At 38.8% G+C, this 16,838-nt stretch overlaps 4 protein-coding genes across 5 annotated transcripts; 3 read left to right on the forward strand and 1 right to left on the reverse strand.

Annotated features, from left to right (window-relative positions):
• Nucleotides 1-1,666: 1,666 nt before the first annotated feature.
• On the reverse strand, nucleotides 1,667-3,754 carry LOC101314122 (protein ELF4-LIKE 3-like). Of its 2 annotated transcripts, none has more exons than XM_004287566.1 (2): nucleotides 3,429-3,754; nucleotides 1,667-2,417 (listed from the first exon to the last, which is right to left on the reverse strand). In XM_004287566.1, exon 2 carries the CDS (start codon nucleotides 2,352-2,354, stop codon nucleotides 2,004-2,006), a length of 351 nt encoding a protein of 116 aa, XP_004287614.1. In that variant the 5' UTR covers nucleotides 2,355-2,417; nucleotides 3,429-3,754; the 3' UTR covers nucleotides 1,667-2,003. The 2 variants fall into 2 exon arrangements, with proteins under 2 accessions (XP_004287614.1, XP_004287615.1); XM_004287567.1 differs by lacking the exon at nucleotides 3,429-3,754 and adding an exon at nucleotides 2,501-2,620.
• A 4,702-nt stretch (nucleotides 3,755-8,456) lies between these two features.
• LOC101309587 (acyl-CoA-binding protein-like) lies at nucleotides 8,457-9,071 on the forward strand. Its single transcript, XM_004288925.1, has 4 exons — nucleotides 8,457-8,474; nucleotides 8,559-8,676; nucleotides 8,766-8,828; nucleotides 8,959-9,071. The coding sequence occupies exons 1-4, from the start codon at nucleotides 8,457-8,459 to the stop codon at nucleotides 9,069-9,071; spliced, it is 312 nt and encodes a 103-aa protein (XP_004288973.1).
• Nucleotides 9,072-10,765: 1,694 nt separating this feature from the next.
• Nucleotides 10,766-11,927, forward strand: LOC101314596. Its single transcript, XM_004287568.1, has one exon. The coding sequence runs from the start codon at nucleotides 10,787-10,789 to the stop codon at nucleotides 11,582-11,584; it is 798 nt and encodes a 265-aa protein (XP_004287616.1). The 5' UTR covers nucleotides 10,766-10,786; the 3' UTR covers nucleotides 11,585-11,927.
• A 791-nt stretch (nucleotides 11,928-12,718) lies between these two features.
• LOC101314883 lies at nucleotides 12,719-13,598 on the forward strand. The gene has a single exon (XM_004287569.1). The coding sequence runs from the start codon at nucleotides 12,789-12,791 to the stop codon at nucleotides 13,458-13,460; it is 672 nt and encodes a 223-aa protein (XP_004287617.1). The 5' UTR covers nucleotides 12,719-12,788; the 3' UTR covers nucleotides 13,461-13,598.
• Nucleotides 13,599-16,838: the final 3,240 nt, after the last annotated feature.

Below are 16,838 nucleotides of genomic sequence, written 5' to 3' on the forward strand. Positions count from 1 at the left end.
GGTTACCAAGTTATTCCCCAACTTTGGCGATTACTCACTCATGAATTCGCAGGTTTCTAACTTTTTGATCCTTGTTAAGATATACTTGTTAAACTAATATTTTCTCAATTCATAGCTAAATAATAAGCACTAACAATATCTTATATACGTACATTTGACAGGAAACTGCCCGACCAATACCTGAAGGATCAGCTCGTCAACTAAACTTTGATCCATCAATGTCATAGCCTTCATTGTTGAAACTAGGAGTTAGTATTTGCTCTCAATATTTTGTCCGAGGCACTCGATCTAGAAAAAAAAACAGTACAATTGGATCTATATTTGCTCTCATTATGGTGTTATGATTTTCATTGAATTCCCTCGCAATGAAAGGAGTTATATATTGTAATTTTTTGTGCTCGTTAACTTGTCTCCAGTTCTAGTTTCTATCTTTGGAAAGAACTGCTTGGGAAGTTTTTTCTTCATGAAAACTAAGTTGGTCTTGCTGAACAAAAGAAAAAAGAAAAAAAAAACGACTTGCTGAATATGGTATTTATACATACCTAGATGTTATATTTGTTTAATCTTGAGTGTCCCTAAATTTGTTAGGTTTGAGTATTTTGTTTAAAAAAAGAGGGAAAGGAAAAAGAAAAGAATTAGAGTTAGAAGATAATATAATTTATAAACCCATGTAGTTAATCATGGTTAAGGTGATTAGAGGATAAGACACTTGGCATCCATATAGAGGGGTGGGTATGAGGGTGGGTAAGTTTGGGTGGGGAGCAAATTTGCTCCCCGACATACATCAATTGAGAATCAGTATAACTGGTAAGGATAACATTTATCAATTGATTGAGAAATTGTGAAACTACTTTATTTTTGGTTAAAAAACGAAATTGTGAAACTTTTTATAGATCGAAGTTTAATTTTTTATCGTGTCTATTATTTATTTTATTTTCTCCAAATAAAGAAGAAAATGGATAAGCATAAGCATTATGGAGAAGTTGAGTTACATGCCCAAAAGAGAGAACCTAGGGGTCCTCTTTGTCATGTTGTTGGGGTGGTCACTGTTTAGACACATCTGTCTGTCTCTTGGAACTTATAGTGCTTTGTTTTAAACTACCTATGGAATACTTTAATTTTCTACCATCAAGAGGACCCTCATTGGTGTTACATTACAACCAAAATAAACAAATGAAAAATGGGTCAAAAAAGCCCATCGTCTCCTTATCTGAGATTCTGTTCTTGTGGTGGTGTGTGATTGGGAACCATAAACATTATATCTCAAAAGCTGCTTTCTCTCCCAATTATTTCAGAGCATCTTTCACAAAAACACAATCACAAACAAGCCAAAGCAAAATCTCATTCCAAAAACCAAGTGTGTGTGAAAAAGGAGCCAAGCTTTGGATTCATGGTAGATTTACTGTGGAAACAGACTCTGCTCCCACCTGTTCACTTCACCACTTCAGTTTCTCAGTTCAAGCTCCAGAAAGGAGAGACTTGCTTTAGTGCAAGAAGCTGGTTGAGAAAGGGAAAGAATAAAACTATAAAAGGGTTTTCTTCAGCATCAAAAGCTAATGTTGATCCTTAATGAAAAAGGAGATTCATGTATAGACACACACCAGATTTTTTAGTGTCATTGTTGACAAGCACAAAAAGTTAAATAAAAGCTGTACTCTTTCCTTTTCATTATCTATAGATTTTGGAATAAGGAATAATTTAACTCTCTTCAAATTCCCCAAGCAAAATCATATGCTTTTTGACAAATTGGAAAAAGGAAGAAAACCCCAAAAGAGGATTATATCATCACACAAACACTTCCATCTTTTCTCTTCAATTAGATCCAAGAGTAACAAGACTTACATTGAAATAGAGGAGGCAATTATTGTCTTAGAAGTGAGTGAAGAAAGATCTAGGTGACAGTAGTTCACAGATACAGTAAAAAAGAAGTTACACAGAATCTAATTAACCATCTATTTAATTTCTTCCAACCATGAAAATGAATTAACAAGACAATTATTGTTCTATGAAGGCCTATTCCTCTTGTGCCCAGCTTTACCATCTGATTTCAAAGCACCACCACTGGAGTCTCCCTCAGATGAAGTCTCCATAGATTTGGTGAAGGAGCTTGAGAGATCAGCATAGAGTTCTACCACCCTCCTGATATTGTTGTTGAGCTCTCTGATCAGACCCACATTTCTGCTCAGGTTGTCAGGGATCTTAGACTCATGGTTTTGGTTTATCTCATTTATGAGCAACCTGTTCTGGTCCAAGATATCCTGGACTTGACCAAAGCTCTTCTGAAATGTCTGCAACACTTTGCCATCAATTTGGGTGCCATTGCCTACTAGCCCAGAAAATGTGTCCCCTTCCATTTTGTATGTTTGAGTTTCTGGGTCAGAGAATTGTACACCACCAAATCAGAACCAGAACCAGTCCTGCATCATCAAAAAAGACACATTCTTTATTCAATAAACAATATAAAGATGTCATCTTTTATCACTCTTCTTCTTCCACTCACCAAAAGAAAACCCAGAAAAGCAAAACAAAACACAGCAGTAAAAACATGAAGCAGGGTTGGAATGCTTCAAGGCATTTTGGTGTACATGAGACAAGTTCTGCAGAAGAAAATCATGATCTCCATGGCTTCTTGTTTTTGACAGAACCAGCAGTTAATAATAGTAAAAAACTTATTATTTTTATTATCATTGGTATTGTTATTTATGATGAGATGGGGAAAAAGCAGATCCCATTTCCATAAAAAGGAGCCTTTTTTAATGTACTAAGAAATGCCCACCTAAAGCTCAGAGTTCCCAAAGAAGAATCTCAAGTACCACACAAAAAAAAATTATAAAAAAAAAAAAAAAAAAACCAAGTCAATGATGCAGAGAAGATGAGGCCATGAGAGTGGTACTGCTGCAGAGACAGCATTATTAATCTTTACAAGCAACCTAAGAAAAAAGACCAGAAATTTATTGCAAAAAATGGAAATTAACTTATATAAAATGGGGTTTTGGAAGCAAATTACATAATTCCAAACGATTTTCAAAAGTAGGACAAACAAGGACTGATTGGGGAATTCCAACGTTAACCGTACTCGAAAATTTGCAGTTTGCAGAAGAATAACATTTCCGGAAGTAGAAAAACAATACTGAATACACTCATTAATATATAAATATATAATCTGTAATTCTGTATATATGTATTTTACTATTTTACAACTGCAAACTCCTCCAACACCATAGAAAAATCTCCAAATTTTCATTTGAGGAACAAAAACCAGAATTTCCAGAATCGAGGAGATGAATGTGTTAAGAAACCCAGGTGAAAACTCAGCTTGACAAGAAAGAAAAACAAACCCAGCTGAGAAAAAGAGAGAAGATATTCTTTGGTTTCAGCTTTCCAAAGAATCATAACCCAGATAATTAAATAAATAATAAATAACATACCTTGAAAATCTGGAACATTATATTCTGCAAGAAGACAGAGATTGAGGCAAGGAAGGAAGACGACGATTTCCCGAAAAACGTTGCAAGAAATCGGCGATTGAATCGAATCTCCGGAAAACACAGAGAGTGGGAGAGAGAGCAGAAGAAAGAGAAAGAAAGAAACAGAGAGACAACAACACAAGGAGGAGAGAAAGGAGGCTTCTTCTCTCTGAAAATTTTATTTTAGAGAGAGAGAGAGAGAGAGCAAAGAAAGAGAGAATATGTAGATTTGACAGTCACGCTCGGACCCTCTCTTTCTCTCTCTCACTGTGTGTCTAAATGTTTTTGTTTTTGTTTTTTTGGAAATATTCATATTTATTCATGGTATATTATTAATGATATAACATCTAAATCCCACCCTGTTATTTCCCTATTTTATTTGGTATGGTTTTTGGGGATTCAGTTGGGATTTGCTTGGGTGTGTTTCCTCATATGATCATGAACCCAATAATATTAGGGGACCCTTTAATCTTAATCACACTCTTTCTTAGTGATTTCCTTCTCTAATTGTTTACTCAATGAATTGTGATTATGATTATGTGTGAATTGGGTAAGGGGGTGGATCCAAATCTAGATCTATGGCCTCATACAAATTGGGTCTTGGGTATTAATGATGGAACTGTTGGAATTTAAGAATCAACTTTGTGATTGAATGTGTAGTGTGTGTGAGTGTGCTCCTATCTACTTGTGTAGTTGTAGTTGTTGTGATTAGACAAATAAAGTGTGTTGATGTGGGAGTTGATCAACTATAAGAAATAGAGAGCACAAACCTCACTCCAATAGAGATCCAACAAGATAGAAGGGATGGATTATGAGAGGTGGCAAAAAAGGAAAAGGGAGATATTTTCATGCTTTTTTAAGAAAATTTGCTTTATCATGTAAAATTGATTTTGTTTGAACGTTGCATCGCTAGAGTAGTAGAAAGTAAAACGTTATTATTGTATAATCTATAGTGAGTACGTATTATTAAAACGTAAAGTGTTGTCACGTGTATTTTTTTACCTCTTTATTTAAGCATTAAAATTGGTCATACAAAGTGTCTAGTCTAGAAATATAGGATGTAATTAACTACAACTCAATAGGCGACCGTTATGATACGTTTTGGACCTGTTGAACTTGTAAGTTTTATACACCTTACACGAGTGTGATGATATATCACATTTTATATATGTGAAAAGTATGTCACCTTGTTCATCAAATGTAAGCGGAGTCAAGTGTAAGTGGAGTCAGATTGATCTGTATATACTCATTAAATAAGTGGATGAGTTGTGATCAGGGTGGCACTCGAACTCATAACTAGTTGGTTCTCCCTTATATGCGTTGAGGCTTAGTAATTTCATATATTGTTTCGATTAGATTTACCTTACCGCCAACAAACTAGACAAGTAGTGTATGTTATAGTAGAACACCTGCATTCATATATTGCAGTACTTTTGTAAAGAGGGAAGAAGTCAACAAAGTGTGCTTCAACATTCACGCCTGCTTTGAAATCAAGGCAATAAAGAAACAAGTTAATCACATTCACTATTAGACTCATCATTCCAGGCTTTGAAAGGGATAAAAACTTTAACCATCATCAAGTATTCTTACCCATTAATAAACCTAAAGATATTCACTAAAAGTGAAACTAATCAACTCCATGCTCAAATAAGCAGTGATACATTTTCTAGTTAAGCAGTCATAGTACTATTAAGCTTGAAAATGGGAAATATGTACTCTAATTAAAAGAAAAGTAAAAGAAAAAAGAATGAAGCAAAATCCAGGGAAAGAGTTTATCCAAGAAAACAAAATATCCTGGGAAAGAGTCGTTTTCAGCGAATCAGACAGGGACGCGTGTAACGTGAGGCTCGGAAGATCTGGCAGTCAGGTTCCGAACCTAACCAGCCTCCCAGACCTCCTGATTTGCTCTCTGCTGCTATTACTGCTCCCTGCTTTAATTCTTCCGTTCGATGTGGGCCCCACGCTTGGTTCAAACGTAATATATGTCATTATTTTCCATTATTGTTAATTTCCGAAAATTAAATAAATAAATATATAGCTGTATCAATGTATCATGTGGGCACGCTGTCCGAGGCTAATGTTTTTGTACGTTGTATTTGTATTTTAATCCGTGTAGTCTCCGTATGATTATCAACTACATTAGCGTTTCTCAAGTTTATACATCCACCAAGAGACTTATGTATTTTTATCTTTTTGATCGAGCTAGCTGTTCATGATAATTCTGTAAAATTACATAATGATTTCCCCTTACACAGTTTTTAGATATTCAATTCAAATCTAATCAACGATGCGTTCAACAAGTGAAAATTTCACTTAACTATTTCACTCTTTTTAGTCATGTGATTTACGTTTCTTAAAAGACTTATTTTTTGATTAATTATCTAGGAAAAGTCTGAAATTTGGATCTAATAAATTAATGATCATCCAACATGCATCTTCGTACACGCTAACAAGTTTTAATTCAAATTATGTTTGGATCTTAATTTTCAAGGTCGTGAGTTGTGACATGTTGGTTAGCTAGTCTAAGTAGTAAGTAACAATGTGGATATCATGATTTCATATCTTACTGATACCAATGATGTAGATTAAGCGAGTTACATTGCCGTCCATAATATAAAATAATGAACAAAAATAGAAATTTGGTTGATGACTGCATTATTCACTTATAGTATTACATATCGGTTCATGATTTAGGTCTCATGCTCGGTTTCATGAAGGAGCTATAGTTTTCTTCTTATGTGAAAGTGACCAGTTAATTAGTCCGATAAAAGGACACTTTGATGCATAAGAAACTAGCAAGATAAGATTCGAGCTTCAAATCACACTACTGAAAGATATTGTATTTTGTAACCTAGCAAACAAAAGAGATTAAGAATTAAGAAAGAAAGAAGAAGATTATCAATTAACTAATCCAATCTCAAATCCATTTGCCAATAAGATTCTCATTGACATATCACTTTCCTAGTTTCCTACTTATATAGAATTATATACCCCCAAACCATATGGGTCACGCTAATTAAACTATATGTAGATTAGACAACCAGTAATTAAGTGGAAGAATCTCTTTGGCATTGTCCTTGTCACAAGTTGAAGTGATGAAACATAATAAACAAGCTAGGGTTCTTGGAGAGGGAATGCTTCAGTAGTCGTCCGTGCACCGTATCAGCACAGTCATTCTCTCTACGGTCATCTTGCTTCTGGGTTGTGATTGGTTTTGTTTAATACTGGAGATCAGAGTATAGTAGGGTTTTTAAAGGACCAATGATTTCAATGATTATCTGTAATCTCCAGGATTGGTTTTCTAAATCGGAGACAATCCGGAGGCAAATGTTTCAGTTTCCACTAAACACGCGAGGGTTTATAATATTCTTCAGCCTCTTCCTCGATCTCTCTCTTTTTGGTGGATGATGGATTCTTTTTATTTGATATTCGATCTGATAGGGCCAAACTGAGCCAAAGCATATACTGAAATTTCATATCAGTGTGATTTGACCCTTACCAGGTTGCTCAGGTTGTCATCCCATTACGACGTAAACTCTTTAACTTATGAAGAAAGTGGCTTAGGTAAGATCTGATGGAGTTCATACAGAGTCGTCATTCGATCATTGGCTTTGATACTAACATGATTTATCGTTTTTGACCTAAACTTTTGTAGTGATCGATGTGGATCCAAGTGAATGTGTTTCATAATGTTGAGGCTGCTTTGGGATAAAGGACTAGCTAACAGCATACACTGGAAAATTTGGAATTTTGCAAGGTGAACTTGGAACATTAGAGTACGTATTGACATCGAGGCGGAGGCGTGGAGCTAAGTACGTAGATCGATCTCTTGGATATGGTAATAAGATGATAGTTAGAGCTAGCACATAACACAGTATGAAAATTACGGATACTTGCGAAAATTTCATATTGGCTCTTTGATAAAAATGCGACTAAATTAGAACTAGATACACCGGTTCACAAATGAATGGAGAAAAGTTTATGATCGCACTAGTTATCAACACGATTACATTTGCTTTCAACACCTTGTACCTTTGAAACAACGTGTGTGAGATTGAGCATTGAGTAGGTTTTTCTGGAGTAGGAATATATTAGAAGATGCATGGATAATGACGATCAGTCCCTTCCGAGCAAGTAATGTTTAATTATATGATGAATGATAATCTGAAGAAACTACTTGTCCCTACTGCTATGGTCCTGGCTTATCTATCGACAATCGTCCTCTCTTCTGTTCCTTTAAGTTGGTGACCTATAGTTGTCTGCTCACTGCTCATAGTGCATGCCCAAAATCTTTTAACCTTATTAGGCCTCATGTACCCCACAACAAACATATATGCATGATCAATAGCATTTGTAATTTACTACTGTTCTCTTCTGTTTTACAGGCTCTCAAGAGTTTTGAAGCTCTAGAGCAGAACATTATTGTTGAATTAGTATACTGTATGAAGAACAATAGCAACCAACTAATTCACTCAGAAACATTATACTAAAACTTTTGCAACTACATAAGTAGCTAGTAATGTGCAGTCGGCATTCGAATGCAGATGAAACCTATCGCATCATTCGCTGGTGTGCACCCAGTATTGCCAGTACATATATGTACCTAAACATATATACATCAGAAGAAACAAGCCAGAGAGGAAATGACCCTGATGACATTTATATTTTTATGAAAGCTACGTACCTAAATATGGAGTGGACCAGAAGTACTCGATCTGGTTCCTCGGTTGGTCCTATCAATGTTTTGGTGCCTCTGTAATGTACTACTGGAGCTAGCTAGCTTCATACTCGATCCATGATTCCATATATTGTATACCCTATGTCATCATGTAGATTCATTGTAATCATCTAGACCTGTATATATGTATACAAAAACTTCTTTGTCAATCTCGCCCACCACCAAGATCAAAGACCCACAACTTATAACAACCATTCATTCGCATAACATAACCTCCTTCATTGCCAAGCATTGATCTCTATCACTTTACAATGGCTCAGGCTCTTCAGGTTCTCTGTCTCTCTGTCTCTCTGTCTCTGTCTCTGTCTCTCTCAAGTTAACTAACTGAAATGTTAACTGCATGGTTAATTTAGGAGGAATTTAAAGAGTATGCAGAGAAGGCCAAGTCTTTGCCCTCAACAACAAAGGATGCAGATAAACTAGTACTCTACGGCCTCTACAAGCAAGCAACCGTTGGCTCCGTCAGTACTAGTTAGTAGTCGTAGAACCCTTAATCAGATTACTTTGCAAGATTTAATATACTCCACACTCCTTAATCCTTAAGTATGTCGGTGATGCAGATCGACCAGGGTTCTTTAGTCCAACTGAGAGGGCCAAATGGGATGCTTGGAAAGCAGTTGAAGGTACCAAACCCAGTAACCCTACCTGGCTAATAATACAGAACCCTAGCTACAATCCATCATCCAGCTTCTTCTTATTTTTAAGATATAGTGTATGTGTTATTAACTTAATGTGTATGTGAATGTTACTCAGGGAAGAGCCAAGAAGAAGCAATTGCTGAATACATTGAAAAGGTGAAGCAGCTGCTAGCAGCTTCTACAAATACGTACAAGAATGATTGTTCAGCATCGGTCTCTTTCAATTAAACCATCACTGTTCACTCTATAAATGAATGGAACATTGGAACATAATTTCCCATGTAGTGTTTCATTAACACGACTCATATATATGCCGACTGTAATAAGGAGATTGCAATCTTCATTGTTTTGTGACCCTAACTTTCTCAGCAACATTGACTGTTGGATGAAGTACGTACTGGTCCTAAATTTCATAGTAAAGTCTATCGTGTAAACTTCTCTCTAGCTATTGTGTATTAAAATGCTTTTAGTTTGTTGAGGCCAAAAAATCCAGCTAGCAGGCCCAATTAATTCGTTAAGCCCGATTCATGCTTTAAATCGAATTATACTCGCAAACATCATGTCATACATGTGGACCTAAGTCACATTCATGCACTGGGGCTTTCAAGAATGGGTGTGGTATGGAAGGTAACAGAAAAACATGAGATCTGCTATTAGTTTTAGGATCATTGGTAATTTTAGACTTGAGACCGAAATTCATGCTTAACGACCTAATTCCTAATACGGATAAATGAAGAAGAGAGGCCTAAAAGCCAAACCCAAACCCTTTAAGATCCAAATAAAAAATAAGCTTCTTATTTCCAGCCACATACTAAAAAATGAGGCAAAAACAGCAACAAAATCCCAGCTTTAGATTTTCTGCGTGAAAGCTGCCCAAAGCCTACAATCACATCTTTCAAAACCTATTCTGCAATTACATAGCCTTAGACACAATCTAACAAACCAAAAAGACACTACAAAACCCAATATATGCTTTTAACCAAGCCATCCTTTTTACCCAACAGTAAAAACCTCAAACCAAGATTCCTTATAAATAGCTGCTGTTATCAACCAAAGACAACAACTAGAGAGGGTGCTAGCAAGCTCTCTAGCACTTTTCTTCTCCCATGCTTCCTTAGTCTTCCGTCCATCCCAATTCACCTTATGTCTATCTCAACCCATACACAAGTTGCCAGGATCTCTTCTTCGTAAACTTATGCTTTTTTTAGCTCCCACACCACACACATCTTGCTAAGTCCTTCATTGAAACAAATGTAGTTGTTGATCACCGTCGTTGATGAAGAAACTGCCGTCAAGAAGAACATAACAACAAGCTTTTGAGGATTCTTAGTCCTTCAAAGTTTTCTGGGCCTAGTTTCCGCTAATTCAGATGAAGGGGACGACATTTTTAGGCTTGGCCATGCTTATCTCACTATCGTACACCCTTAATCAAAAGTGCCCTCCATAGAGTTTACATAGCAGTAGCCGAATAGCAAGCAATGATTTATAGATGAATACCATTTCATTATATCTGGTCAGCTCCTTAGTCCTTAACGTAAAAGAATAGTGCGCAAAAACTCATACAACATGTTCCTTTTGAATTCTTACTTTCGCAACAGAAATATTTATAGTTGGACTCCGGTGTCACAGAGACCGGCCGGATGCAGGCTTCGGCTTAGACGAGTACGTGATTTCAAATTCCAGTGCCTCAACTTCCACAATTTCTCGCATAATCCTTCTTTTAGATGCCAAATGTGACTCCTTATAAGTGTGCCATTTCCTACATTCAAAGTTTCAAACAAAATCCCACCTGATAAGTTGGGCCTGATCAAGTTGGGCCCGTGCTATCATCTTATAAGGCGGGCTTGTTTAGCCCAAAGTCAGTACCGGAGCTTCACTCCATCACCATCAGTAAACCCAGATCCCTCGCTCACCTCACTCCTTTCTTCTCACTCTGTCCGGATATGACGGCGACTCTGTGTCTCAAAGCCACTCGCTCCTTCCTAAACCCTCGCCCCTTCTCTCGCTCCCTCTCACCTCCCAAACCCCACCGCCACCTCCTCTCTTTCCCCAAAACCCTCGTCACCGTCACCATGTCGTCATCCCCCGTCGTCGTCGAGCACGTCGTCCTCTTCAACGTCAAACCCGACACCGACCCCTCCAAGGTCAACTCCATGGTCAACGGCCTCAACAACCTCACCTCCCTCGATCTCACCCTCCACCTCACCGCCGGTCCTCTCCTCCGCACCCGCTCCTCCCCCTTCGCCTTCACCCACCTCCTCCACAGCCGCTACAGCTCCAAAGACTCCCTCGCCGCCTACTCCGCCCACCCCGGTCACCTCAGCGTCGTCAAGGAGTCAGTTCTCCCGATCTGCGATGACGTCATGGCCGTTGACTGGGTCGCCGACGGGCTGACTGGTCCGGTGGGGTTGGCCCCCGGGTCGGCGATCCGGGTCACGTTTTTGAAGGTGAAGGAGGGCTTGGATGAGGCGGCGAAGGGTGAGATTTTGGAGGTGATTAAAGGGATTAAGGGGAAGTTTGGAGAGGTGGGGCAGATTAGCGTTGGTGAGAACTTCTCCCCGGCAAGGGCTAAAGGGTATTCGATTGCGTCTGTGGCGGTTTTCAAGGGAGTGAGTGAGATGGAGGCTGTGGATTCGAAAGAGGAGCTTGCGAAGCTGGAGAAGGACAAGGTTAGGGAGTATTTGGAGAGTGTTATTGTTCTTGATTACGTTGTTCCTTCGCCGCAATCTGCTAGTCTCTGAAATTTTTCGGATTCGGGTAATTCACATTCTCCTTCCTGAAGTAGGAGTAATGAGTAATGTAATTTAGTGTTGGTGAAATAAGGTGTTACTGAGAATTTGGCTGGAATTTGGTTTCGGGTGTTGGAAATTCTCAACACTCTGGCTAAACTGTATCACATTGATGGTTGATGCATTTCTTCAATTTCAATTGCATTCCTAATTTGGTGAGATGCGTTTGCTGATGTTTGAAACCTTCCTTCCATTATTGTACATTTATAGACATCGATTATGTTGTTAGACTTAGGTGCCTCAGGGTTTGCTCTCTTGGTATGAAAGTTGCATAAGGTCATATGACATAGTTTCAGATACCGTCAGTAAGGATACAGGGTGGTGCAAGAGCATATGCCCCTATAAAGAAGGCTAAACTAATATTTAGACTCTGAAAGTGACACTTTTCATCAATGTACTTTGGTTTCTTGCACTGTGGGCTTCATCCATCAACTATACATGGCTGATGTAGCTTGTGACTTTGTGAGCACCCTGTTTAGGCTTCTTTACAGCTCTGTTCAGTTAAATTTTTGCGCAGTGTGCGTTATATTGGGGTGAGGTTATGGTGCATTGTTTCATACAATAGGGAGGTGCCGAGGTGGTTCGGTTAAACCCAACATGATAATGAAGGCAATCAAAAGGTTAAATCGTTTTTGATTTTGCTGTGTTTTGTCATGAATCATTCTCGAAAATAGACGGACAAGAATGACGGTTTCTGTGTCCTGATTTACGCTGAGAATCACCTTCTTCTATGCCCTAAGGTAAGGGAAGTTAACTCCACTATCATGGTTTTGGAAGAGTGGGGATGAACTATTCTCGTCCGTTCTATCTCCCTGCATACTTTGCTTGCAACCATTCTCGTACTAGCTACAACCATCTACGAGTACATTGGTCGTTTTGCCGCCTCCATTGTCACCATTCATGGCTGAACTGAAAGCCAGTTAGACAAGCACACTTAACTTGGGCCTGGACTTGTCCATGATGAATTCCGATGTCAAGAGACTAAGAAGATGGACAAATAAAGATAAAGATGGTCAGTAAATTTGTATCCTCCCGCCTACCGCCATCTCTATAAGTAAACCCAGGTCACTACTCACTAAACCCACTCGCCAGTACTCCAAGCTCATTTGATTTCTCACTCTCTCACCTCCAAACCCCACCGCACTTTCGCATCAGCATGTCGTCGTCGTCGGCCGCCCAATCCGTCGTCGAGCACATAGTCCTCTTCAAGCTGAAAGACAACACCGACCCCTCCAAGGTCAACGCCTGGGTCGACGGCCTCAACGCCCTGAGCTCACTCGGCCTCACCCTCCACCTAACCGCCGGCGCCCTCCTCCGCATCCGATCCTCCCCCTTCGCCTTCACCCACCTCCTCCACAGCCGCTACAAATCCAAGGACGACCTCGCCGCCTATGCCGTCCATCCCACCCACATCAGCGTCGTCAAGGAAGGCCTCCCGTTTTGCGATGACATCATGGCCGTTGACTGGATTGCGGATGGGCTGACAGGCCCGGTGGGCCTCTCTCCGGCATCCGCGATCCGCGTCACGGTTTTGAAGCTGAAGGAGTTGGGGGAGGCGGCAAAAGGTGAGGTTTTGGAGGCGATTAAAGGGATCAAGGGGAAGTTCGGCGAGGTGGGTCAGGTCACAATCGGAGAGAACTTCTCGCCGGGCAGAGCCAAAGGGTATTCGATTGCGTCGGTGGCGGTTTTTAAGGGAGTGAAGGAGATGGAGGAGGTGGATTCCAAGGAGGAGCTGGCAAAGCCTGAGAAGGACAAGGTAACGGAGTATTTGGATAACGTGATTGTTGTTGATTATGTGGTTCCGTCACCGCAATCTGCAAGTGTCTGAACATGTATTATCGGATTCCGGTCATTCAAATTATGCTTTGAAATAAGGTTATGCAATTATCATGGTACACTCTTGTTTGTATATTACCAATGTACACTCCTGTTTGTATGTATCAGCTATGAAGTATCATATTGTGAAGAATTTGTTTGATTCCCTCCCTCCATTAACACGAGAGTTCGACTGCTCTCTGGGTCAAATAAGTTGATTACTCTGTCTTGACATGTCTATGGATGTTACAAAAAAAGATTGTGATAGAGATGCGTGAGGCCTGATCATAATTTCGAGTTAATCATCCTCTTTGTGTCACCGTAGCCATCTGTCAAACAATGTGTGCGTTATATACCCAACTGAAGCTAGCCATAACAACAATGTGCACATTATTTTTTTTATTTTTTATGCTAAAGCGACTAAATTATAAAGAAGAACTTTTATAGCAACTAGCTTCAAAGATGTCAAAATTCAAAACATGTCTAACAGTAACAGGAAAGTTGACCTCTCAACAACTAGGATTTCCCAAAAATGTGCATATTACTTGCTTAACAGTTAACACACACTAATTCACTTGTACATCATTTTCTCGTTTAATTTGAAGAGTGGAACCTTACCTTGAGAAAGTGTCAACATTTCGGAAGATTATATACCCATTTCAACCAATAGCAACATCCATAGATCCGTCCCCTAAAATTCAGAGGATACAACAAGAGAGAAAAGCAAATTTTGTATATATGGAGAGGTAGAGGTCATCACCACAGCACATTTGTTCAAACTACAACACTTTTGGCATTGCCATCCAGCCATATATGGAATTGAATCACATGGTTTATATGGGATTTTGATGCCGACAAGTCTTCAGTCTTCACCGCCGGTGTGGACGGCTTAGAAGGTTATATCTTTATCAAAGCCAAGAACAAATGTGTTCTTGTTAGGAAGATTATATGTTTCTGATCATAGAATAATACAAGTCCGATAAAAGACGAAGACATGGGGCAAGTGCTGTATGTATTATTCATCGATCATAAACATATATAGAAAAAGAAGAACAATCAAATACGTATTTGTAGAAGTAGTACGTGGTCCTGTAGCAGATATTGTTAGGTGCAGTATGTGGCCTTCGATCAACAGTGGGAGCTGGCCTCTGAAAATAATGCACAATATAGTGTATGTACTACATTTATGTTTGATCTGTAGCTGATGTTGCTAGGTGCTGAAACAGGTGCAGCATGTACTACAATACTCCTATATTATCTATATATAGTTATGCATCTGCTGTCTGCACATCTACTTTAGGGTTTCGTACTTTATGCTGTAGTAGTCGATAAGGACTTCAACATCCACATCTTACATTGTGTTTGATGACTTGATCTAACTTCTTCACTTCTACTCAACTTACTAAGTAACAAGAAAGAAAAAGAAAGAGAGAGGGCGAGAGATAGAGATGAAAATCTCAAAACACTGCTAACAAACAAGAGGTAAAAAAGGGAGCATGGTCTGCTGAGGAAGATGAAGTCCTCATTCACTACATAGAAACACTGAAACACATAGAAGGCAAATGGCCAGCATTGATCAAATACTGCTCGTATTTATGGATCTCAATCACTGTACCTAGTGGCCGGCTACTGGTTTAGACCAATAGTGTGTTGCCTTTTCGTTCAAGGAACACTATATTCCACTTCCATGCAAGCTTTGCCTGCATATAATGACTTACAGTTTTCTGCAGTATGTCTATAATTTTCAGGCTCTACTGGTGATCAAGTGGTTCCATAGATAAACAGGAGGGGCCGAATACGTATAGGTAAATTCACAACCACCACCGGTGGCGGATCTAGGAATTAGTTTTCATCTAGGCTAGTTTATACCCTTATATGCGATTTTTTTTTTTTGACAATGTTGTTTCCATGTCAAAAAGCTATTTCAAGGAGCATAATATATAATGTCCTCAAAAACCTATTTTTCTTAAGATAGGGGGAAGAAAATAAGAAATAGTAATGGAAAATAGGAAATTATTGTAGGAAAGATAAAAGAAAACAAAGAAGAAATGTAGAAAGAGGAGGAAGATCGAACCCAGGCCAAAGCAAAGAAGAAAATGTAGAAAAAATAGGAAGGGGAAAACTGGTATTCGAACCTAGGTCAGGAAGGGAGATGAAAGTTTTGAACCTAGGTCAAGAAGGGAGATGAAAGTTTTAACCGAGCCGGCCATTTGCCAACTGAACTATCTTGGATATTGGTTCACTATACACAGGTAATGGTATATATCCAAATATTTTGTCTAAACTTCAGCCCATATAGCTTTTCAAGTAGATCCGCCCTGACCACCACACGTAGAGTGTGTTGCAGCGGCGCAGCTAATTTGCCAGCATGAAAAATTCAATACATCGCGGACCAATCAATGTGTTTTCCGATCTCTCAGACTCTCTATATAGTATATAGTGACTCAACAATCTCCTCAACTCTCTACGGGTGGCTAGGGATCGATTTCTTGTATCTGTTCTGCAAAAAAGGATAAGGAAATTGTCCAAAAACATTAAGACTCGACATAAAAGCAAACCTAACCTTGCATGGAGAGTCGACAAACATGAGTCATGAGATTGAGACACAAGAGATAGAAGCATACCCACTCTAGGACAGGAGACCTATTATGGAAATTAAAAAGACAGAGACATCGTTTGTTTGCTATTTGCCAAATTGGGCTATCCTTTCCTTTCGTTTTCGTTTCTTGAAGAGTGTACCTAGAAATAAAGAATATGCATATGGAAAATACCACTATGTCGAGCAACAAGTTCAGACCGACCAAGTATAAAAACAAGAGATATGTACGGCTCCAAGCTTTTCAAATGGAGTGAATATATATGATTCGTCCAAATATTGATGATTTAAGGAGGTGTATACCAAAATTATGTTAAGAGTTAACACTTATGAATTTGAGACTTGGAGGACTAGCTATTTCAATGGAAATACATAGACATGCATGTTATACCGTATATTATACGTCTAAAATGGATATGTGTAATCTCATGCATACATACATGTATGTACAGTATGCTGTATAGTTTTACGTATTCGTTTGTCTGGACAATGTGAGATTACTTGCACCAGTGCACCACAGACAATTAGAGGAGCTCTCTCTAGCTAGCAACGAAAATACAGACTTCTTAAAAGAAAATTTTGCACATATTTGTTTATTATGGTCTATATCTGCATTAGTGCATATATATTTTTATATATTTCAAGTGGTCCTAGAAGTAGCGTATGTAGGTAGCCGATCTTCATTGGCATAGTGTCAAATGTGGCCGTGTGGAAGCCAAACCGAAATTCAAAGGCACATTCATAACAATGTATTATATACATGTATTTATACAGACGTATATATGTATGTCTCTC

This window comes from Fragaria vesca, linkage group LG1 (genome assembly GCF_000184155.1).
Source record: "Fragaria vesca subsp. vesca linkage group LG1, FraVesHawaii_1.0, whole genome shotgun sequence".
Lineage (NCBI taxonomy): Eukaryota > Viridiplantae > Streptophyta > Magnoliopsida > Rosales > Rosaceae > Fragaria > Fragaria vesca.